General features: G+C 37.2%; 3 protein-coding genes across 4 annotated transcripts; 2 read left to right on the forward strand and 1 right to left on the reverse strand.

Moving 5' to 3' along the window:
- Positions 1–2915: 2915 nt before the first annotated feature.
- LOC148103619 (uncharacterized) lies at positions 2916–4939 on the reverse strand. The gene is made up of 2 exons (XM_087838161.1): positions 4928–4939; positions 2916–3905 (listed from the first exon to the last, which is right to left on the reverse strand). The coding sequence occupies exons 1-2, from the start codon at positions 4937–4939 to the stop codon at positions 2916–2918; spliced, it is 1002 nt and encodes a 333-aa protein (XP_087694287.1).
- A 1284-nt stretch (positions 4940–6223) lies between these two features.
- LOC148103620 (uncharacterized) lies at positions 6224–12065 on the forward strand. Of its 2 annotated transcripts, XM_087832627.1 has the most exons (7): positions 6252–6290; positions 6767–6829; positions 7113–7149; positions 8930–9896; positions 10214–10381; positions 10701–10796; positions 11277–12065. In XM_087832627.1, exons 4-7 carry the CDS (start codon positions 8931–8933, stop codon positions 11607–11609), a joined length of 1563 nt encoding a protein of 520 aa, XP_087688753.1. In that variant the 5' UTR covers positions 6252–6290; positions 6767–6829; positions 7113–7149; position 8930; the 3' UTR covers positions 11610–12065. The 2 variants fall into 2 exon arrangements, with proteins under 2 accessions (XP_087688758.1, XP_087688753.1); XM_087832632.1 differs by lacking the exon at positions 8930–9896 and having other exon boundaries at positions 6224–6290.
- Positions 12066–19415: 7350 nt separating this feature from the next.
- On the forward strand, positions 19416–24562 carry ifi44b (interferon induced protein 44b). The gene is made up of 8 exons (XM_087839159.1): positions 19416–19452; positions 19824–19856; positions 19986–20019; positions 23009–23201; positions 23448–23597; positions 23783–23954; positions 24054–24154; positions 24359–24562. The coding sequence occupies exons 1-8, from the start codon at positions 19416–19418 to the stop codon at positions 24560–24562; spliced, it is 924 nt and encodes a 307-aa protein (XP_087695285.1).
- The last annotated feature ends 96 nt before the right edge of the window (positions 24563–24658 follow it).

Here is a 24658-nt window from a genome sequence, read left to right on the forward strand (position 1 = left end):
TTTCATATATTATAAAAATATATTATTAATTATAAAGATAAATAAACAATTTTCCACAAACTGCAGACGTTTTTTTTTTGTTTCCTTGCCAGCTTTAGTCAGGCATTGGAAAATCTCATTAAATACATTTTTTTTTTTAAATCTACCAAGATACAATTTTTTATATTTTTTTTTTTTATATATTTTTCAAGATAAATATTTTTGAAAAGTGGGACTGTTGACTCACTTTCAGGTGGTTCTTTTCACACTTAAATCTTACACAAGTTTTAAAATAATATCTCAATTTAAGATAAAATCCTACAAAAAATGGTTTGATGCCTAGTGTAATTAAAATTAATCAGATGATTTTAGTGTATATGTCCCAGTTGCAGATTCTGAATATTGGATAGTTGAAATAAAAATAAAACAAAATTGTTAAAAAGCCCAGCACTCCCCTTTCTAAGCACTTTTCAGAGATGGCGCACACTACGTTCACACTGCAGGTGAAAGCGCATCAAATCCGATCTGGGTCACTTTCGTATGCGGTACTGAATCCGATATATATCTGATGTTTTAGAAAGCGACTGCTGTTTGATGGTCATGTCACATGAAATCCGTCTTTTACGTCACTGACACAAAACAGACGCCAATTATCAGCACCGGACAAGACGTCGTGAACGCTTCCTGGCCATCCAGTGTAGATGTTAGTGAAACTGTTTGAAAGACAACGTTGGAGAAACGTGAACATTTTATTTGTACTGTATAATCTGCAGATTCTGACAGAAATCTGCAACTATCCTTTGAAGCACCGCTCCTCTAAAACAGCAATAAGGATAATTATTAGGCCATATGTAAATGACAAAATAACTTTATAACTTAAAGCAAAATTAGGAAACGTAAAGTCCGAAAAAAGTCTTTACATTAAGGGCCATCAGTCAAACAATACTGTTTGGTCTGGGTCTAAACTGGGTCTTTTGCTTTGCTTTTGCTGTCACATTTTATTTGTAGTGTGAATAAGCAGACCAAAAAAATTGGAATTGAGCATTCCCATATGGAAAAGATATATATAAATCTTATAAAGTTCGTATCTGTCTTGTATAAAACTTGTATGAAAAGCATACAAGAGTGAAAACAAATATAAGATCCCTTGAAAAATTATATAATGAAACTTGTATGTTTTGGATACTTACTAACAAAATATATGAAAGTAATGAGAAAGTGGCCACTTTCATGAGTAAATCATATATGTTTTTACTATTTTCTTTTTCATGGGTTAAGACATGCAGTGTGAACGTAGCCTTAATTACCTGTCTGTGTCTCACCTTATGAAATTTGCAGCCAGTTTATTTATTCAAGCGTCTTCATTGTTATTTTTAGATTTATTGCATTAAGTTAAATGTGTGATTCTTGCTTTAATTTCTTTAGTTTTCCACGTATACTTCTAATCTTAATAAGATTAAATGTTTGGCTCCTGTATTGTTTTTATTCTAAAGTGAAATAATAACAAAAATTATAATAATTATTATTATTATTTTTAGAATTGCAATTATTATTATTATTACTGGGCCAGTTGGCCGGAGTTTCGCCAGATCACCTTGAACATGTTGAACATAGTTTCTGCCATTGCTAACTTGACTAACTGAATGACTAATTAGACATTTGCGTTGTTGAACGACTGTACTATAGAGACTGATTCAGAACTCACACAACTTTATTGCTGGAGATCGGGAAATTAAACACAAAACAACAGAAAACGCAGTCTAAACTGAACTCCAGAACAGCATGTTTACTTGTAATGCCGTTCAAAACAATCACAACATTTTACCTTTATGTTCACTCACCATGAGTCCCACTTGGCAAATCTTTTCCTTGTTAACAAAAAGCATAATCTACTTACACTTATCTTTCCTTCAAAATGTATCTGTTGTTTATTTCTATGTTGTTAATTTTTTTAAACACTAATACTAAAGTTGTCTCAGACCAAAAGTGGCCCATAATAATTATTAATTCTGCAAGAAGAGAAAACAAGTTAACAATGTGTGGTTAAAAAGGGGGTTGGTGGAACATTTTTCCATAGTATTTGAGATTTAAAACTAAATTTAATTTTAAAAATAGTTTTTGTGCAATTCAGGGACGATTAAGCAGAAAATTGACTGATCTGAGACATTACGACCCTCATACAAATGAGCTCTGAGAACTCTCGACAATCTGACTCTTATGTCATACAAACATGAAAATGCTGTTGTGTGAGTGGATTAAAAAAGACTGAAGAAAAGTATGTGTGACATACAGTGTTGTTAATTGTTGTCATTTTATTAAAGGTTTTTTTTAGCAGTTTATAGCACATTTATACAGGATCATATGGCTTTGTCCCTATATTAATATATCAAATAATTTACTTGAACTGAGGTTAATGAAAAAAATAAAATTAGGATAGTACCATAGCAAGTCATAAACTACTATAGCTTGATAACAAAAAAACAAACAAACATTTGAATTAGATTAAGAGTATATCAGGGTTTTGGAGCTCAGAATTCCCTCTTTGTTTACCTATTTATAGATATCTTTGGTTAATTTTTACTGCTCATTAGTATAATACAAATCCATTTAAAACTGAGGCATATCAATATACATAAGAATGTACATGTAAATAGGTAAACAAATGTCCTGAGCATCAGACACTGATGCCCTACAACCTACATATGTATCATCAAAATATTTTATATAAACTACAACCTATGATTGCTTAGTATACATTGTATATAAGTTACAAAGCATTTTATACATTAAAATACAGTGTGTGAATGGGTGGATGACTGAATATGTAAAGCGCGTTGGGGTCCTTAGGCACTAGTAAAGCACTATACAAATACAGGCAATTTTTACCATTATAACTTTGTTTTGTACACATCAGTCAAACTTTCTTAATGGACTCTTTATCCTGATTCTGTTTTCTTCCTACAGCCTGATAGTTTTCCTGCTCTGTGCAGAAACAGCAGAGGAAGAACCAGACTGCTGGGGAGAGACAGCCAGATGACTAAATCCAGCAACCAGCACATCACTTGGAGATCAGCTAACTTCCTTGTTTCTATTACAAAACAAAGCAGGAAGCCAGCAGTCCTCAACAGCATCACTCCTGTTATGGCTGTAATCATATAGAAAGCCCTCTGCTTTGATTGGTCAACTCGATCCTTGTTCTTACCCATGTGTCCTGGCCCTGAACGAGTCAGAGCATAGAGAACAAACACACAGCACGCAATAATAACTAACAGACAGATGCCCAATGAAAGAAACGGGACCATGGGAAAACTGGGGTAGTACAGCTTTACTATCCCCACCCAACCGCCACATATCAGCCAAACACACAAGGTGCAGATGTTTTTAATTCTGACCCTCGATACTTCTCGCACATGCATGTAGGCAATGGGGTGAACAACGGCCAGATAGCGCTCCATACAGGTCAGGACATGGAAAAATGTCTGTCCAGGAAAAACTACGCAAAATAAATATATGCCCAACATCATTAGTGAGCCATTACTTGTAGGTTTGCTCAAACAAAAGAGGACTGATCCAAACACACCAAACATCTCCAAGATCATCATGTTGTAGGTGAAAAAGTCAGAGAGGGTCATCGACCTTCCTGCAGATGCAGAGTGCTGACACCTCCAATGTTGGAAACCTATGTAGAGGATGTAGATGCAGAGTGGACAGAGGACAAGGATGTTTGTAAAAGTGTACATGGTGTAGATGGCAAAGGTTGGTACTGATTCCCTGCATAATTCGTAGAAAGACATGGTGGAGTTGGAGGAATTGAAAGAGTCGTGGGATGTTGGGGCGGGGAAAACTGTGGCGAAGGAGGAAGAGTTGAAGAGCATGACCTGTGGAAGAAAGTAAGAAAAACAGAGGATAGGAGAATAATAATAATACTAATAATAATTATGATGTCATTGGTTGGATTTAATTTGATTAAAGTTGTAGTAATAATTAAACTACATACTATTTACATCTGTCGGTTTCGCACAAAAAGTAAGGAAATTTGTGTTTGCTAGATTTGCAACGGTATAGTAAATCATATACCGTTGACAAGCATGTAAAGCATATGTTTAAATGGCGACACATTTGTAAGGAAAGTAATTTGTGGGTTGGGCTATTGACTCTTGTTAGCAGAGGTTGTGTGATGCTGTGAGGCAGCATTTCCCTCACAGGTGACAATGCTCACCCCCTACACCACATATGTCAAACTCCAGGCCCGCAGGCCACATCTGGCCCGGCGGATAAACTGCACCTGTGCAGATTCAGATGGAGCTGCAACATGCTAAAAAATTGTGTACGTTTCTGTTCTGTGTCCTGTGTACTGTTTGTTTGTATATGTGTCTTTTAGGCTGCTGTTACAACCAAATTTCCCCTTGTGGGACAATTAAAGGATTATTCTATTCTTCTATTCTATTCTAATGGGACACTCAAGGGAAAGTATGACCCGCAGAGTTTATTAGTTCCATTCCTGAAGCAATGGCCCAGCTCCGTCTACATGCGGATCGAACTTTATATATGTTTTAATTAATTTTTTCTGGGGTTTTTTGCAGCATGTTCATATTTCTATTTCATATTTTGACAGGATATATTTTTGTGGAGAGAAAAATATCTAAAGTTAAAGGTTTTTTTTTAAGTTTATTTATTCTTGAATTATATTCCTGTCTGTTTTTATTCATATTTATGTTTAAAAAGCATTGTTTTAATGTGTTCAATAAATGTTTATCTTGTTTAGCCCGCGACCTAAAGTGTGCCTTGAGGTTTGGCCCCCTGTGCAATTGAGTTTGACACCCCTGCCCTACACAGTGGCGTTTATAAATGATTACCTGCAGAATTTAGTAGTGGACAGGATGGGGTGCCTGCCTGCAGCCCTGACCTCAAACCTACTGAACACTTGTAGGATTAAGCTTAATGTTACCTTTGGGATCATTTCTGTTACACAAATATAATGTTTATAATTTATGATATGTTTTTAAAAGATTTATTTAAAATTTGAGCCCAGATGTGAGTGTTACCAAGAGTAAATTCTTTACATTGAGTGTTTTGTTGCATTAGTGTTTTGTTTCCTGACGTTCCTGTAAATGTCTAGTCAACTATGGAAGATTACACCTAAAATATTTTTGGGAGTGTTCTGTGTTTGTTTGCTTTTTGCTAACGCTAACTGCAGTGCTGAGAAAAAAAGCCAAAATGAAATCATTGCTCCAGTCAAACCAATAAGAATTTAAGGCCACCATTCTGAAGAGCTCTGGACTTCCTTTGGGTTTAAATTACTTAACTCCTCGTTGGAGGGGAGAGGGAGGGGAAACAGGGGGACAAAGGAGGGTGGGAACAACTGAGCTGTAGTGCTTTTTTTTCACTGTGCAATGTTTTTTCTTATATTTGACTATGCAATAATCACTGCGCAATAGACTCACTCAAATGTGCAATCTATGTGTTCATATTTATCCATATTATATATTCTGTATTTTTATATGTGTATCTATGGTATATTTATGCTTAGCCTTACTCTCATCCCCTTTTAATTGTATCTGTAACATCCAACTTGTGTCGCTGCTGTGCTGCTGGAAACTGAATTTCCCACAGGAACCCACCCGAGGGGTTAATAAAGTTTCATCTAATCTAATCTAAATTCAAAGTCACTGCCCATAGGGAAAAGATATGTATGAATCTTATAAAGTTTTTATCTGTCGTGTATGAAACTTGTATGAAAAGCATACAAGAGTGAAAACACATATAAGATCCCTTGAAAAATTATATAATGAAACTTGTATGTTTTGTATACTTACTAAAAAAAATATATGAAAGTAATGAGAAAGTGGCCACTTTCATGAGTAAATCATATATGTTTTTACTATTTCTTTTCCATATGGGTGGGTTTTTCAGCACTCTGCAAAGATTGTGAAATTTTATCACCTACTGTATACCAGGCCATGTGTAAAATGAATAACTGGCGGACAGAGCACTGTAAACCCCAACAGTATACCTGACTTATAAAGTTTGTGGATACAACAATTGAAATTCGTCACAAAGTTGAAACAACTTAAAACTTTTCTGTTCTGTTAACGATTCAAACAGTTATAATTGTACATGGCTTAGAAGTTAAGAGTAAATACTGCTTTTTTAATTATGATTTTTGAGTAAATGTTTTTTTTTTTCGAGCTCCGCATGTGTACGTCATGACGTCATGACGTTTTCTCTCTAACCTGAACGACGTTGACAGAAAATTCTGTTCAATATGGCTGCCCTTCTCGAGCGACTGGAGAGCACATTTGGAGAAACTTGTAAGTAAAACGGAACCTTCGTTATGTTTATTTTTTCTGTAAAAAAGCAAGTATATTAATATGTTGAAGCCAATAACTTGTTTTCGAATGCACTTTTGTGTTAAACAGCACAGACCCAGGTAGTGAATAGTTGTTCGCGGTTGTTCGCGCTCTTTTTCAAACCGATGATGTCGTCATTTTTACATTTTTAACCGATTAAAACACAGTTTTAATAAGAATTGCACATAAAGAAAGTGTCTTAGTGATATTTTAACGACCCATTGCCAACGCAAGAAAGTTGGCGTTTTTACAACAGCAGCCTCATTGTTCGGCAGGTTTTTTTTTTCTTCTCATTAGCATCATTCAAAAGTGACTTAGCTAGCAGTGGCAACTTCTATCTTAAACAATTAAAAGTAATACCCAGATTGAAATATAGCAAGGTGTTGTATATTTAGTGTGCTGATAAGGTTTTCAGTATTTTTATTTTTTATTCCAAGGCTGAAGACCGAAGAAAAAAACTTAAGACTGCAAGTAATTTCAGGTGGAGACAGTAAACACAGGTGAGTTGAAAGATCTATTGAAGAGTCCTTTCTTCATGGCCATTAAAACATTTGTAGGTTAAAATACCTGTTTTTTTTTTCTTCTTTTTAATCATGCCCCTGCTTTGTCACACTGAATCATGTTGAAAAGATATATTTTCATGGCTCCCCCCATTACCATTACCTTGTACTTCTTTCAACCGGTCTATTTTATTTTGTGACATTAACATCTTAAATGTACCCCGCCAGTATAATTATTAATAGCTGTGTTATTATTTATAATGCATCTTTTTATCATGTGCAGATCTACCAAGGGTCGGTGGCACAGTTCAACCTTTGTGGTAAGTTATAACACTTCATATTTAGTCACATAAGTAAGTTGTTTCATCAGTTGTTGCGTTCTTATAAAATAATTTTGTATAATTGTACAAAATTACTGAGGATACATCCAATGTGTAAATCCCAATCAACAATTTTACTGTGATATTTGCTCATGTTTAAAGAATCTCCATTATATTGGTTACTGAGTTTCCATTTTTTTGTAGGGCCAAATTTGTATTAAAAATTTATATTTTCATGTGATGTGAAAATACTCAATCATTTTTAATTTTTAAAAGAAACCATTCATTAAGTCCCTTAAAGTGCAGATTTCAGTAGTTGCTGAAATGCATATAAAATGTCCCCCAAAAACCGTCTTCATACGTTGATTGGGGTATTTCAAAATTAAAAATGTTTAGAAACCCAAATTTTGACTGAAAGTTTCATAATCTGGACGTGTGATGTAACTGAAGGGAGTTGTATGTTATGCGCTGTTGGCAGTAGGTGGTGTTCGTGAGCGTTAGTGTGTTTACTATGATTATATTGCATTTATTTTTCTTAAAAATACAAAATTATTGTGTTTGTGGAAGCTGTACAAACACCAGCCTGTGTGTCAGGACTAGGGCTGGGTATCGTCACTGATTTCGTGAATCGATTCAATTCCGATTCACAAGGTCCCGAATCGATTCGATTTAATTCGATTCAATTCGATTTGAATCTGGGAAATTTTGACAGTCAGAAATATTATAATTCAGAACAGTATATTTACATATTTTTGTATCTATAAAAAGGAAGCTGACACACGCAAGACTTTAGCAAAGGTGTGAGCATCACAGCAGATGCTTTTGTGTTAAAGTAGCTGAGGATAAAACACAGAAAAACATGAAGGCGATTTTCCTGGCCTGGGATTTTATAAAAATATTCTGCAGTACATCAAAAACGAAAGAAAACCATTAATCAACATATGAACATTACCTCTGATGTTAAAGCGGTTTTATTAGAGACACGGCTAAGCGTTTTGCATAATTTTAAAAAGTTTAAATTTGTTCAGTATTGAACGGCAGAAATTAGGTTTTCTTTTCAGAAGTATATAAAACAAAGAAAAAAAACGTTGGCCGACAGCGCTGTAAACAACGGTAGACTTGTGCGTAACCAGCAAGCGAATAATGCAGAAAACAGATTTTTAGACGGGAAACTGTTCTTGAAGTACAGGGAGAGAGAGAGAGCTGTGCATCGTGGTCGAAGCAAAACAGTAAAAGTAAGAGTGAATACATGACGGTGTTAATGTGAAGCATAGTTTGGATCTTCTTTTGCTGCTGGTTCGGTCAATATTGTTTGGAGAGACATCAAACTAACAGCTTTAGAATCAGCTCATAAAGGGCGTGAACACAAAGCGCGGACCCGCCGACAGATCAGAATCAGCGGGCTGTCGGCTTTCAGCCCCGACTGTGAGAAAGGCGACATCTAACTGATTCTGATCCGCGGGTTGCGCTGTGTGTTTAAGTCTTTGTGCAGAATTGGTGTTCCTGCTCTCATTTACTGTCTTAGCTGTTTGGTGGTTGTTGAAATTTTGTGAGATTTCACCAGAGATTCTGGCATTTCCGGCAAAATAAATTTATATTAAAAAATCGATTCAGGATTTTAATGAATCGATTTTACGTTATCCAAGCCAGAATCGATTTTAATCGATGAATCGATTATAAAAACCCATCCCTAATAATAAGGTTAATGGTATGATGTACAGTGCTTATGAGACAATTCATTTTTTTTAAAAATCATCTCCATTCCTTGTTTTATTCATAGGATGATGGCAGTATCCCAAAAGTTCCTGCTGAGAGTTCACCTCACCACAGATGTTGTTGTGAAGGTTTCTCTAACTAAGCGGCCTGAGTCGGTGGAAGAACTAATCACCATACTCCGTGAGAAGCTCAACCCTAGGCTGGACTTTGAGTTTACCTTACAATACAAAGACCCCGACTTTGATGGGCAACTTACCTGCCTACTGGATATTCAAGAGTTGCCGGAGAAGGGCACCCTAAAAGTAGTGAGATCTGAAAGTGATGTCAGTTCTTGTGCAAGTTCTGATACAGACATCCTTCCTCATGTGCCTTTAGCTCAGCGTCTGAAGTGTTGGCCTGACACTTTCCCAGTACCTACCTTTTCTTACGAAGTTGAACATGTACTTGAGGAGGGAAATAGAGCCTTTGAGATGTCTGGAAAACATCTGAAGTTGACTCGAGCCCAAAAGCACAACATCTTGGAGACCATGGCTTCAGCGATGCACACCTTCAAAGCCTATCCGAGTGATGGAGATGTCGGTTTGGCAGCAGAAGCTCTTGTTACCACTCATCCATGTCTTAAAGAGCCTGGAAGTAGGAATGGAAGTTATGGTTGGAAGACCAGTTTAAAATTCAAGATGGGAAAGTATCGCACCAAGCTAGCCAGATCTGGATGTGTGGAGGTGTCTGTCAACGCTGGCAGGAGGAGTGTTAACAACCCTGAAGGAGAGCACCCCCACTCAAACATAAAAAGAGCCAGTAGAGCTGAGGTGAACTACCTCCCAAACCTTCCAAGAGGAGAAGATCAGGTCAGTTTGGAGGATATGAGAGTCCAGATAAAAAATGAGGTTGAGAAGACTGAGCCCAACAAAATAATGATTGAAAAACTGATGCAGACTACCTTTCCACTTCGTCGCCATGAAATTGTTCAAGACAACCCAATGGTAAAGAACTTCTTAGAGAAATGGCCTGCTCTGCTATTTGACTCTCAGGTATCTGTGCTTTGATTTTTTTTTCTTCTTCAGTTTAACATGAAACAATGCAAGTTCAGCAGATCTCTTCAGATTCAGATAATAAATAAATAACAAATAAATAAATAATAGATAACAAACAAAAATATATTTCAGCTTTGTGATACACTTGTGCTTGTGGTTCGGGTCCAATTTTAAAAAAAAAAAACAAAAAACTTAATAGGACATCTATAAAACAAGGTTAGACAGAAGTTGGGCAATTCCTCTTTAATGATAAGATGTAAATTTGGTCAGTAATTTGGCTTCATGTTGATGTTTTTGTTCCTGTTTTATTTTAGATTTGTGCGGAGTTCCACCGAGTCACAAACATCAACCTGCGGAACCAGTTCTACGCTGAACTTGACAGACACACACCACGACTCATGGCTCTATACAGACAGAAGGCTGCACGGACTGGCAAGATATCGGAGGCTCTGCGAACCATCCTGAATCATTATGATCTTCAGGTGAATATTGATAATGATAAAATTAACACAAATTAAACGTTTCACTGATTAAAAACTCAATTTTTTCCTTGCTTTGAACATCTGTGTTCTATACAGATTACAGCTCTGATCTGTTATTATTTTAAAATACTGTGTAGGATTTTTGTCAAATGAGTAAGATACAGACTCTTTGTCATAAGAGACAGAAAGGTTGTCTTAAAAGAAATGTCTCCAAAATTATGTAGAGTCACATGCCATGCAGTTTCATAAACATGTATTCTCCCCAAAGAATGACACCTGAAAACTTTGTGTTCAATGAACTTTTCTTTTCCCTTTTTAGGAGGCGCCTGATGTCAACGTGAAACGCACTGCAGTGCTTCGTGCCCTTCCTGTATACCTGTGGGAGGAGGACCCAGAATTCTTTAAGACATGTAATGTAAGTGTATTTTTGCATCACTTAAATTCTGCCAGTGAGATAAAACACCATGTTTTTTTTTAAAATACAATTTAATACCCTAGCAGCTACCAAATTGTACAAGCAAAATACCCTCTCTTTAGAAAACCCTCACACACACACACACACAGAGTCAGGAGCAGGGCACAGGCGTATCACAGCACTTCGGCTACGCTGCAGGTGGCCCCAAAAACAAGGCTGAAGTCAAGATTTAGTTTCTTTTTGAGATAAAGTCATAAAATAAAAATTACTTCTTTTTTTTTTTTTTTTAGAAAAATAACAAACATACTAATTATGTAATGACAGAAGCTAACGCGTTAATGTACATTTTTCAAAAAAGTAGAGTACCCTAACCCGTTACAAAGTAACCCACTACACTGCTGAATTTTTTGCTAGATTACAGGTCTTGCTTGTCACATTCTCTCAAACCAACCTTACTTATTGATACTGTGTCTATTCCAGGCGGACACATTGGATGAGTCGACCCTCATTGACACTCCAGTTGCCCTTCTCACAGTGGTTACCGACGGCACTTCCCAGACCAGTTCTGTCCATTTTACTTCCTCAAGCATGGCCGTTGTGGTGGAAGGCGACTTGGTGATGCGTGATATTCCCAGATTTGCAGATGCATTTGCCTTATTGTTTGGCTTGATCTGTGCTCTGCATTTAGACTACCCCAGGAAGCTGGTTCACACATTTACCTTTGTCCAAAAAATCTTCATGGGGCTTGATGACGGCAAACCCCTGAAACCCTGCCTACATGCTCTTAAAAATGATTTGTTACTGAAAGAGTAGTTTTGGAAGGAATATAAGGCAATGTTTGTTAGGACATGCACTCTGTTACTGAGCACTTTGTTTGAAGCACTTTATTTAAAGCACTTTAAGTTTACTACAGGCTTTGGGTGGATTTAACTCCATCAGTTTACCTAATTTTCCTATACTTGCCTGCCTGTTCTTGTTATTTGTAAGATGATCATCTTTATTTGTATCCATTTTTAAAAATTGTTTTTTATTTCTTTTTCAAACAAAAGTGATTAGTATTTGAATTTTTATTTTGAATTTTTGTGTATTTTGAGAAAGATGCTATTAGGACTGATGTTGTCCTTTGTGATTTTACAAAAAGATGTTCTACACCGAATTTATAATGCTCACTTTATGGTGCCCATGTCCATGTTAATGGTTTTATAAAAACATTTGTGATGTTTTTACATTTCCATAAAAAAATGTTAAATAAACAAAATGTAAAGTAAATGAATTTCTCAAATTTTTTTTACTAGTCTAAACTCAAACATTTAAAAATAAATATCTTTTAATTAATAATCATATAATTTGCGTTTAGGTTGTAATATAATTGCATTGTGTTGGATCAAAATAGTAAACTACAAAAAACACAAAAATATTAAAATTAAAGTATATAGTTTTTAAGTAAAGCTCAATTAATAAAATAAAAATATAATTAAAAAATTTTAAGTTAACAATAAATACAAATTTTGAGTACCCCCATACTTAGAAGAGATGAGTTTGTGTACTTAAAACTTTTGAGGTAATCAGTTTCCACAAATGTTTTAAGTTCAGTGAACTGATTCGGGTTTACAGTGAGGGATAACATCAAATAATATAACCATAACATAACCAAAATACATTTCTCACACAGGTGACGATGCAAACTGTACATATGGTTGTATGATTGAGTAGGCCTACCTTGAGGAAGTTGAAACTTGTCTGCGGTGTTTTCGTTTGTTTCTCCTACACAAACGATGGCTTTTATCTCGTTTCCTCAGCCTGCGACACTTCATTTATCCTGTCAAAAACAGGTGTGCCATATGGAGAATGAACAGAACTGAAGTCGTTTGCATGTTACAAAACATCTAATGATGCAAATTTTTATCCAACGTGTGCCTTGATGGCTAAAAGTTAGTAGTGGCTCCAGGTGTGCGATGAGTTGTTGGTTTGGATAACAATTCTTATTGTGTCACCATCATTTGTTGCTCCTATGGAGGATAAAATGTTGGTCATGAACCATAAAGAAAATCCAGAAACTATAATAACAATGTGGTAGTAGACTTAAATATGTCATACCTGATAATAACCACAGATTTCTGAGCGAGGGATCAACTCAAAACTACCTGTGACTTCACTTTGGAAAATAATAAGATCATCACATGCAAACAAGTGACCTGTTCATAAGCTTATAAATGAGGTGGCTAATGCGAGTGCAGAAGAACCTTAGAGTTTTATCATGTTCACTGTAAAGGCAGATTGTGGCACAGCTGTCACACATCCTCAGTTTATCCCATCTATGCAGTAATCCTGGACGCGCTCCATAGAAACATGGATGACATCCACTGCAGACAGACGCCACACACCAACTAACAGCCAATCATAGGGAGAGAAAACGGAGATTCAATTAAACCAATGAAATTATAATACTCTGCTCATCGGCTCTGAATTGTTCAAACCTGTGTCAGAGCATCTGCAGTCAGTTGTCATGTGATGGCATTCTCACTGACAGATAAATCTGCGTAAAATTTCAACTTTATGAGATAAAGCTAAAAATTCAGAGCCACGACTCATGACATGATTTCTAACATGCAGCTGCCCAAGCCAGTGTGACAAACATCTGTGGTATTTTTGTGGTCTGTCAAAAAGACAGAGATCCCTCAGCTCAGCTCCAACCAGAATGTCAGGGTTCCTGTAAGTATTTTCAGTTCATGGTCACTGTTTATCCTTTGTACGTTCCACTTCCTGTTTTGTGTTAACGTTACTCTGTGCGCATTATGTTCTAGTTCTTATTCCATGCATCGTTAGTTCAATTGTGTTCAGCTGCTCACTCACCTGTCACCTATCAGTCATTGTTCAGCCAGTGTATTTAAGTCCTCAGTTCTCTCCTGGTCGGCGTCGCGTCATTGACGTTGTCACTGCTATCTATGCCCCATGTTTGCCTTCCAAGTTCAGCTCAGTCAGCCGTTCATTCAGTTATTCAGTCAGTCAGCCATCTCCTGTTTTCGTCATTCGTCCCTCACAATAAACACCCTGAATCTTCACCGTGAGTCCTGCGTTTGAGTCCTCTTCTCCACATCCACTCGGCAACCCCTGACACAGAAATGAAGTAAAAGGCCTAAAATCCAACCTTTGTGGGTGTGTTGTAGCTGTCCTGTCCCAAGTAAAATAATAATTTAGTGATAAAAATGTCATATTTCATCTCTGGTAATTTATGTTAAAAAAAGTCATTTAGTTAAAAAATATTTTCTATACAGTCAGCATTAGTTTTTCTGTATTTTATTTAAATGCTAAAGCCTCGTACAGTTAGAGACAATTGGAAATTAAAAAGCAGATGTTTTACAGATGTTGGAGATAGAGAAAAAAGCTGCAGCTGCTACGGCAAAAGCAGAGGTTCTAGAAGCTGTGGGTTTGTCCTTCAGTGGGCTGGTACAAATGTACTGTTTATAAAACTGGGGAAACCTGCAGTCAGCTGTGAGTGATGAAACATTTCTCCCACAAAACGCTACGTCCAGATGAACAGAATCAACTTTTGGAGGTTGATACAACTGCTTCTGCTAGTATCAGAGAGGATGATCTAACACGTTATTGTCCAGTCCACAAGAAAACGCATCCTCTAGCCAAATGTAGAGCTTTCCAGATCAAACTACTACATGAAAGACGAAACATACTCAAAGAACACAAACGTCTCCCATGCACACAATAAAGGACTGTGACTTCAAGGTCAAGTGTGAGGAGTGCCAAAGTGAAAAACATTCCTCTGCCATGCACCCTGACACGGGTCAAAAACCCCAGCCAGAAAACGCACCTGAACCAGAGCCTCAGCCTCGAGACAACGCTCCACCCAAGGTTGTTTTTTTCCACTCTACCCAAGGTAACATCATGATGCACTGAAATCTGCAGTGAAGGCTGTCTTCCACATTCTTGCTCCAAGGTATGTCTAGTCTAGTTTTCCCTAAAGGTCAACCAGAACGGTCTTTTAAGATGTACGCCGCTGGCACGCCCTGAATTCTTTGAGTTATTTGGAATCAAGGATAGACCTCTGATGTACCATATAAGAACGTGTGCTGTTCAAATGCTTGGCAGGAAAGCAGTGTGGTTCCAAATTGAGCCTGTAGGTGAAGGCCCACGTCTAGACCTCCTTCCTCTCATTGAATGTGATGACAAACTGCCAACTTCTTGAGCCACGATCTCAAGAGTTACTTTATTTCAATAAAGTAACTGTATTCTAAATACCACCTTTTTAAACAGTAACTTAAATGGAATACAGTTACTCATATTTTGTATTTTAAATACGTAACGCTGGTACATGTCTTCCAACACTGCTTGTAGCACAGACAGTTCTATGTATGTGCTTTTGCTAAAAGTAATTCCTCCTGTAATCAAATCAGAAACCAATCAAAATATAATCAAGAATCAGTTGAACAAGAATATATTCATTAAAATGAAATCATTGTAATGTTTAAACCTGTCAGTCCAGATTTTCTTTATGTCTGTGTGCACTCTTTCTGTGGAGACAGAGAAATAGAAAGGTTGTAGATTTTATTATGATACCAGAAGAAGTCATTTTTAAGTGTATTGCGATAGATAAATACTAAAATTCACAAAAAAATCACTCCCCCTTCCTTTTTTTTATAAAGCATCAATCAAACCTGAAATAAGTTTCCACCCGAGCCTCTGAGACTCATGTGATTGATACACCACAACGTCTTCCTTATAACATCACAGTAATGTAATGGGTCACTTGAGGGTCCTAAAACAGTAATCATAAGATAACCTGTGGTAGTTGCTCTAATAAAGGTATTCAGTCTCGATTTGCAAAACACCAGCAGTGACATAGTGGATAGTTTTGAATAGTATATTATAGATGTTAGATAAGCATGTGTGGATTGTTCTCTCTGCTTCAGCTGCGCTGAAAACAACACTTGTTGGCATTAAAGGAAGCTGCTCACTGAGCTACAGGAGGACTCGGGTGAGTGGCAGTATTTTGGAGTTTGAATGAGTTTCTCTCACTGAGATTATCCTGAGTTGGTCTCTAATTAATATTTTAATTTACACATTAAAGTACCATGTGGTGCAAAGGTCCTGAGCCACGCCTCATTTCTTTATATTTTTTGATTCAATTTTTGCTACAAGGAGTCAGTTAACTGCAATTTTTTTGAGTGGTGACAAAAATATGTGTCCAGGCTTTCTGAAGACCCCTTGAAAATTATGCTCTGCCCCTTGGCTGATTTTTTTTACTTATGTTCAGTCAAGTCCTTGTACCTGACCTTTTTCAATGGAATGCTTTATTTTTTGGTTAATACTGACCTATACATTCAATTCAAGTTAATATTACACAATTACAACAAAGATTGGAAAATAATAAAACTGGTACCAAATACCAAATATTGATTTTCAAGCTTATCAGGATGATGAAAATTACTTTCCCCCCTAGATTAGCGCAGAGGTTCCCAAAGTGGGGGGACGCAGAGCTATTGCAGGGGGAGTATGAATTTAAAAGCAAAAAAAAACAAAAAAAAAAAACGCTTGGACACTGTTAGAATAATGGACAGGTTTTTGATTGGTAGTGATGTGCGATACCACTGATTTCCTTTCCGATCCGATACCAAGTAAAATTCAGGGTGGTACTGATCCGATAGCAATACTTTACAAAAACGTATTTTATTTATTGTATCTTTTATTGTATCTCAAATTATAGCATCATAATGATTACAGGATGTCAGTTTACTTGTTCTTATCACTTAATAATGCAGAATTTGTCATATAGAAATAAAAAAACTGAAGTTGTGCACTATTTGAACGCCTTGCCTGCTTGCAACACTAAAGGACTCCGTGAGAGACGTCTGTCTCTGTCACGACCTGCAGGATCGGCAAGGCGCTGATCAGATTCTCCCCACTCCTACCTCTCCTTTTCTTCTCTCTCTCCCCCTCTCTCCCTCTCCCCCCGTTTTGCTGGGACAGAACTCATGGTGGGTTCACGCCCTCGGCCCACGCCTGAGTACACTTTGTGCCAAAAAGGGCTGACAGGAAACGGCATGCTTTGGCAGAAGCGTGCTTTTGCAGCTAGAATGAAGTGAAAGTGAAACCAACTAGGCTGTTTGATGCACACTAGAGAGCAAGTATATAAATACCTGGGCTTCCGTTTGTGCTTCAGACCTTGGGTTGTGTGTTGTGTGCTAAGGTCTCCATATCCAGGATATGTTAATTAAAGATCATTTTTAAAGTAAAAGACAACTTTGAGCCGTGTCTTTCTTGGCCCTGAAGAATCCGTTGTTGTCCCTGGCTCTCTTTCTCTGTCTCTCCCTCCCGCTCTGTTCCTGTGTAGTGCTGGGTATCGTCACTGATTTCTAGAATCGATTCGATTCCGATTCACAAGGTCCTGAATCAATTCAATCCACAATTTGATTTAATTCGATTCGATTCAATTCAATTTGAATCTGGGAAATTTTGACAGTCAGAAATATTATAATTCAGATCAGTACATTTACATATTTTTGTATCTATAAAAAGGAAGCTGACACACGCAAGACTTTATCAAAGGTGTGAGCGTCACAGCAGAGGCCTTTGTGTCAAAGTAGCTGAAGATAAAACACAGAAAAACATGAAGGTGATTTTCCTGGCCTGGGATTTTAAAATATTCTGCAGTACATCAAAAACAAAAGAAAACCATTAATCAACTTATGAACATTACCTCTGAAGTTACAGTGGTTTTATTACAGACACGGCTAAGCGTTTTGCATTTTGCATAATTTTAAAACGTTTAAATTTGTTCAGTATTGAACGGCAGAAATTAGGTTTTCTTTTCAGAAGTATGTAAAAAAAAAAAACATCAGCCGACAGCGCTGTAAACAACGGTAGACTTGTGCGTAACAAGCAAGCAAATAATGCAGAAAACAGATTTTTAGACGGGAAACTGTTCTTGAAGTACAGAGAGAGAGAGAGCTGTGCATGAAGAGTGATTTTATCATGGTGGAAGCAAAACAGCAAAAGTCAGAGGGAATTCATGACGATGTTTATGTGAAGCGTAGTTTGGATCTTCCTTGCTTCTGGTTCGGTCAATATTGTTTGGAGTGAGATCAAACGAACAGCTTTATGATCAGCGCAAAAAGGACATAAACACAAAGCGCGGACCTGCCAACAGATCAGAATCAGCGAGCCGTCGGCTTTCAGCCCCGACCGTGTCTGTGCCGTCAGGTGAGAAAGGCGACATCTCACTGATTCTGATCCGCGGGTCCGCGCTTTGTGTTTAGGTCTTTGTGCAGAATCCGTGTTCCTGCTCTCATTTACTGTCTTAGCTGTTTGGTGGTTGTTGAAATTTTGTGAGGTTTAACCTGAGATTCTGGCATTTCGGGCAAAATAAATTTATATAAAAAAATCGATGGATTTTAATGAATCGATTTCAAATTATCCAAGCCAGAATCAATTTTAATTGATAAATTGATTATAAAAACCCACCCCTACTCCTGTGCTACTGCGAGTGTAACTACCGCCCCGCCCCCTCTTCCCAGTGCAAAGCACAAGGCTTGCGTGTGGAGTGAAGCGGAAAAAGAGTGCGAGAGAGAGGGTGAGAGAAAGGGGGAAAAAACCCCAAACTCCAAATAAGGAGCCGGCTCACGTCGTTCACTTCAAATATCCGGCTCTAAGAGCCTTTTCGTTAGCTAACGACACATCACTAATGACTATGAAAGGCGGAAGAGGAAGTAGTTCCTTCCAATGTAGACAATCCGAATGATATAGTTTCTTTCCATTGCGTTCCTTTTTTATGATAAAATACAAATTTACCCTAAATTACTAAAATATAAATTTTTTAATGTGAGAATCAATTCTAGAACATAAATGACTGGTATCGGAGGAATCAATATTTCAATATCGATCCGCACATCACTATTGATTGGCCTCCCACACAAATGCAAAGCAGGTGAAGCATCAGCAAAACTTCCTTCCAAGCCAAATACTAGAAAATATGATGAAGCATATCTTCCTTTGGCTTCACCTGCACTACTGCCAAGGTAGGTATCCCTGTCAGAATTAGTTTCCCCTGCCCAAAAGTCATAAAAAAAAAGAAAGTGCACATAAACTTAAATATGCCAGCCATCTCTGAAGAACCAGTCACTGGGCTCGGTTATGATTTAGCACTGTCAGACAAGGACAGCATCTGCTGCATTAAAGCGAAGTCTCGAGCACGAGCTAATGAAAATGTTATTATTATTATTATTATTACCTTACCTGACACATGTTGTCATAGGAAGGTGGGGTACACCCTGCATTCAGGTCTTCCATTCCTCTGCACACAGATCATGATAGATACAAACAAAGAAGCGACTAGTATGGACAAGTTAGGAGGAAATTCCTACAAGTCACATGCCCTAAAACTGAAAGCATGTTTATATAAAAAAAGAGTTATACTCAGTCTACTTCAGTGGAGGCAACACCAGAGAACCACTACCTTTACAATTGGATATTCAGGTATGCTAACTTTGTCTTATCATTTCAATACGGTAGGAAAAACAATGATTAAATGCAATTGGTATATAGTCCAATATCCTGGTATATATTCCCAACTACCTGTTTTATTCACAGATAGTCGGTGCAAAAAACATGAGCTTCTTTAGGAAAATTATCAAATCTATTTTGGGTAAGCAGTTTTTTTTTTAATGTAACATGTTTATGGCTTACATATTTGTGATGATTTACTTGTTTGTTTGCAGCTCTGCTTTAATAAGTTCATAAATTTTGTTTTTTTCTTTCTTTTTTTTAAATTTTGCTCTCAGTGTGTTTTCATGCATGTCAAGCTCTTTGGGTTTTTTCATATAATATTACTCTTTACGAATAAAACTTGCCTGACTGAAATACTGAATAGTTTTTTGAGGTGTGTAGACCAAAGCTTAATCTGAACATAGCAAAGATTAACATTTCATTTAACATAAGGGAGTAAATTATATAAGTAACACTGAATATGGAAAAGTGTTGTCAACATGTTGCTAGAATGTCATATTTTAATTGCAGGTACTCCCCCTTCACCTCCTCCTTCACCTCCCCGTAAGAAATTTAAAATTTAATATAAAATTCTTTAAACTTTAAGATTAAACCAACACATAACGATGTATAATGAATTTAAAACAATTTCCTTCTCATGTGATTCACACAATTAACATGTTCATTTTACAGTTTTACGGCAAGAAGAAAGGAAAATACCATGGAAGTGAGTATTATGGGCGTGGTTTATTCTTTGTGTTCTAGAACTTAAATGTGAGTTATGTTTGTAACACATGTTTGCCATTTGATGTCAGTCTCAAACCGGATTATATAATGTGTAAATGTATCAGTGGAGAGATTCAAACCTCCAATGTGCAGCTGTATTGCTGGCAATGAATCACGGTGCTGAGAGTGCACTGAGTGCTGAAATAAAGGTATTACATTAGGAATTCACGGGATTAGTTATTTTCTGCTGTTGCTTCTCACTTGCCTCTTGGTGTTATACTTCTTATAGTCTTTATAGATCATCATCACATTTTCCTCTTATGTCTCTGACAATCAGGCCAATGAGTTACACGATACGTCAAAGCAAACTTTTATTTAACAAAATCACATGCCTTGTATTTCTAGTTTATTTTGTATTCCTCGGGTTAGTTAGTTTCCCTCATGTCCAGCAATAAAGCTGGTTTTAGTTCACTTTTCATCTCCAAGAGTCTCCATTCGCGTTCTACATTCCTGCCTGCCGCACACAGATCCTGCCAGACACATACAAACAAAGAAGCTATAACAGACTAGTTTGGACAAGTGAGGGGGAAATTCCTGGAAGCCAGATGAAAATGAAAGCATGCTTATAGGGCTGTACGATATGACCAAAATCTCATATCGCGATATAAGAATTCTGTCGTCCCGATAACGATATAAATCACAAAAATGTAACATTTTCTGTAAATTCTGTGAATTACAGCACGTCTTGCGGGAAGTGTTTCCAGCTGCGCGTCATGTAGCTGGAGTCGAGTGTTTTAACCGATGCATGAAACGATACATTTTTAGACATAAGTTGTAACGCCCGCCGTTTTCTTTGTGAGGATTTATTACACGGCGTGCTGCGGGGAAAAGCCTGTTCTAACATTTGAGTCTAAGGTTTATTTTTTAGCACCTGGCCGCTCTTTTTTACTTCTCATCCGTAAATAATCTGCATCTTTCACGTGATTCAGTTTATTTTGAAAAGTCTCAACATGATCTTGAGCTTTATTGTGAAAGGTTTATGTGGAACATAAACAATCGGACACGCGATGCTGTTACCGTCGTTGTTGCTAACCACAACGCATAAAAACAGGTGCTTGTCTGTAGTGTGGTTATATTAAATATAAGAGAAAGAGAGAACTTTAAGAAATTAATATAGCCACTATGTCTGTGAAGGTTCTCAGTCATCCAGGTCATCGTAGTCAAAGGAGCTTGCAAAGAAAAGCGTCTGGACTTCTTTTTCAAGTAACTTAAAGAAGTCCAGACGCTTTTCTTTGCAAGCTCCTTTGACTAATATAGCCACTACAGTGACCATCAAAACGATGAAAAAATATTGCTGTAAACAGTTTATTTTGCGACACCACGAAACAAACGATAGCGTAAAATGAAACGATAAACGTTTTTATATCGTCATCCAATATATATCGTTATATCGAACAGCCCTACATGCTTTTATATATATGTATATATATATATATATATATATATATATATATATAAAGAAGTCATACTCAATCTGCATCAGTGGAGGCAACATCAGAGAACCACTTCCTTTACGGCTCAACTCTGGTATGCTAGCAGCAAGGTGACTTGAATTCGGCTAGCTTTGCGAATGCTTTAGCAGTTGTGAGAAATGTAAAGACATTCACAGATGGGGATTATACCAAAACATTTGTGCTTGATGTTGCCAATGAACTTCTTGATTACTTTTCGGATAAAGACAAGATAATCAAACAAATAAAAGACATTCCTCTCTTTGCAAGAACTGTTCACAATTGATGGCAAATCAAATGGCAAAACACAAGTGAAGGACATAAATGCATCCATTCTTTTCTCTTGATTTGCATGAGTTAACAGACGTAAGCCATTTATTTCAGTTCAGCGTGATCGCAAGGTATGTTGTTGGTGTCACACTAGGTGAGGAAAGTCTTACTGTTTTGCCTATGAAAGGGACAACAAGAGGGGAGGATTTATTCAAGTCTTTCACTGAGCTTACCAAAGAAAATAATTACTGATGAGTAAACGTATTTTGGTCTGTACTGATGGTGCTCTGTGCATGGTGGGGAAAAACAGGGGATTCGTAGCGCTTCTTCGTGAACATGAAAAGAGAGCCATCCTAAGGAGGCACTTTTTCTCAGACGTGTGGCAAGCAGCTTGGTGAGGTGATGTCTGGTCATTCGGGTGGTCAACTTTATTGATGCCCGAGCTTTAAATGAACGCCAGTTTAAAACACTACTGAATAAAGTTGGGAATAATTATCTTGGTGTTCTTCTGCACAGCAATGTGCATTGGTTGTCAAGTGCTCAGCTGTTTCACCTCTTGTCTGAGCGAAATCTGGACTTTTCTTGAAATGAAAAATGTTGAGCATCATGAGTTAGCTAACACTGAGAGGCGCCTTAAGTTCTACTATCTTGTGGACATGACTGAACATGTGAAAATGCAAGGCGTTGGAAATACAGTCTTATCCCTTCAACAAGCAGTGTTTGCGTTTGAATCAGGCTAGAACTCTTTGTCAACGACATTGAAACAAGTCGTTTACTACACTTTGAAAAACTGGGAGAGTTTAAAGATGCATTAAAGATGGTCTGTTAAAATGCCATCTGCCTGTCTAAGGATGGTCTGTTCTAGTAGTTCTTGAGTGTTTATAGGAGCTGCCATGCCCATAATCCTCCCTGCTATCTTATCAAAGTTGAAATCTGATCTTTTGCTTTTACAGTTAAATTACCTTACCTTAAGATAGCAATGCACACTCAGGCAGAAAGTGATAACCACCATCATGAAGCTACATTTGTGTGACTCTGGTTTTTAGCATTATTAAGCCAACCAATGCAAAGCTGAGTATGTCAGTCTGGCTTGTTAGTACACCCCTCAAGTGTTTTGTTTGCTTATTGTGTTATTTTGTGTGCGTTCATGCCACTGTTGTGTAAACTTTATGTGCATACTCAATCATATTTAATTTTCTTATTGAACAGTGAAAGAGAGCGAGACCTGCAGCTTGTCAGAGATTACAAGCCTCACAAAGATGTTGAGCATCTCAGAATTCTGCTTTATGGACCACCAGGTGCTGGAAAGTCCAGCTTCATCAACTCTGTCGACAGTACTTTAAGAGGCAAAACCACAGCTCGAGCTTTGGCAGCAAATGCCTCCAAAAGTTTCACCATTGCAGTATGTATGAGGATGTATCTATTCTTATCATAGTTACTGTTAGAGGGTTACAAAAAACACATTTCTTACAAGGTTTTCTAGGACTACAGGAGGGCACTGCAGTGGTAACTGCTTTGTAGAAATTGAACTAGAAAAGTAGGATAGTAGGTGCAACTATAGTGTAAACTATTCTGCAAATACCAAATTGTTTAGGTTCTTTAATATCTGGCACTGATATAACAACACTATATATTTTTTTATTTACAGTACAGGACATATAAAATTCAGAAAGGAAATCCAGACACCTTTTACCCTTTTGTCTTCAATGACACCATGGGGGTTCAGTCCAGTGATGAAGGAATTCACGTGGAAGACATCAAACTTGCCATCAGTGGACATGTCAAAGAAGATTACAGGGTATGATGTTTTCTTTCAGATGCTTGTACACAGTCTGTGATACAGAAATTGTATCATGCAAAAAAGTTTCCAGTGATTTTGCTTTTTTTTCCCAGTTCAAACCCACATCTCTCTTGCATGAATCGGATCCTAACTGCAACAGTTCTTCTGTTTTCAGTCATTTTTCTCTTGCATGTTTTTCCCAGTTCAATCCCAAATGCCCCTTGCCTGAAACGGATCCTAACTACAGAGGCTCCTCCACTTTTGATGACAAAGTCCACATTCTGGTTTTTGTCATTTCTGCTAACACAGTGAGCTTAATTGATGATGACACTTGGAGAAAGATGAACGATATCAGAGCAGCAGCTCGTGACAAACGTGAGAGCAGATGTTGTTCTACGAGCATATATGATGTCACAATTTCATATACTAGAAAAACATGAGATAAAATGATTGCATTGGTTTCTGTATTGGCAGAGATCCCACAAATAGCCATTCTGACAAAAATTGATGAAGCTTGTCCTGAAGTCAAAAAAGACATAAAGAACGCCTACAGGAGCAAGCACTTGAAAAAGCTGGTATGTTCAAAGAAGTAACTTTCATGAGTTTGTAGACAGTTTACACATGAATGTAACATCTATAATTCGGCTGTACATTTCACTATATTTGTACAGAAACCTCAGCTGGAATCAGTACAAATAATTCAATAAGTAATTTATAATTATATCACTAGTGCAACAATATAGTTTCAGTTTTTAAAAAATTAATATTGTTTAACTTAGATGGAAACAGTGAACGTGAACCTGGGAATTCCACTGAACAGCATCTTCCTGGTGAAGAACTACCACAAAGAAATCGAGACAGATGACGCTGTGGATTCACTGATACTGAGTGTACTGAAAAAGATCATTGACTATGGAGAGGACTACCTGAATGACCAGAATAATCGTGACCTGTCACCAATGTGTGAGGGGGACAGAAAATGAAAATGTTCAGTTACTCTTCAGGTGATTTTGCTTTGCTATTGCTCCAATCATAGTCATAGTAGTCATAGCAATCATAGTCACGCAAAAAGTTACTTT

Source organism: Neolamprologus brichardi, chromosome 3, assembly GCF_056152115.1.
Source record: "Neolamprologus brichardi isolate AB-2024 chromosome 3, ASM5615211v1, whole genome shotgun sequence".
NCBI classification, from domain to species: Eukaryota; Metazoa; Chordata; class Actinopteri; order Cichliformes; family Cichlidae; genus Neolamprologus; species Neolamprologus brichardi.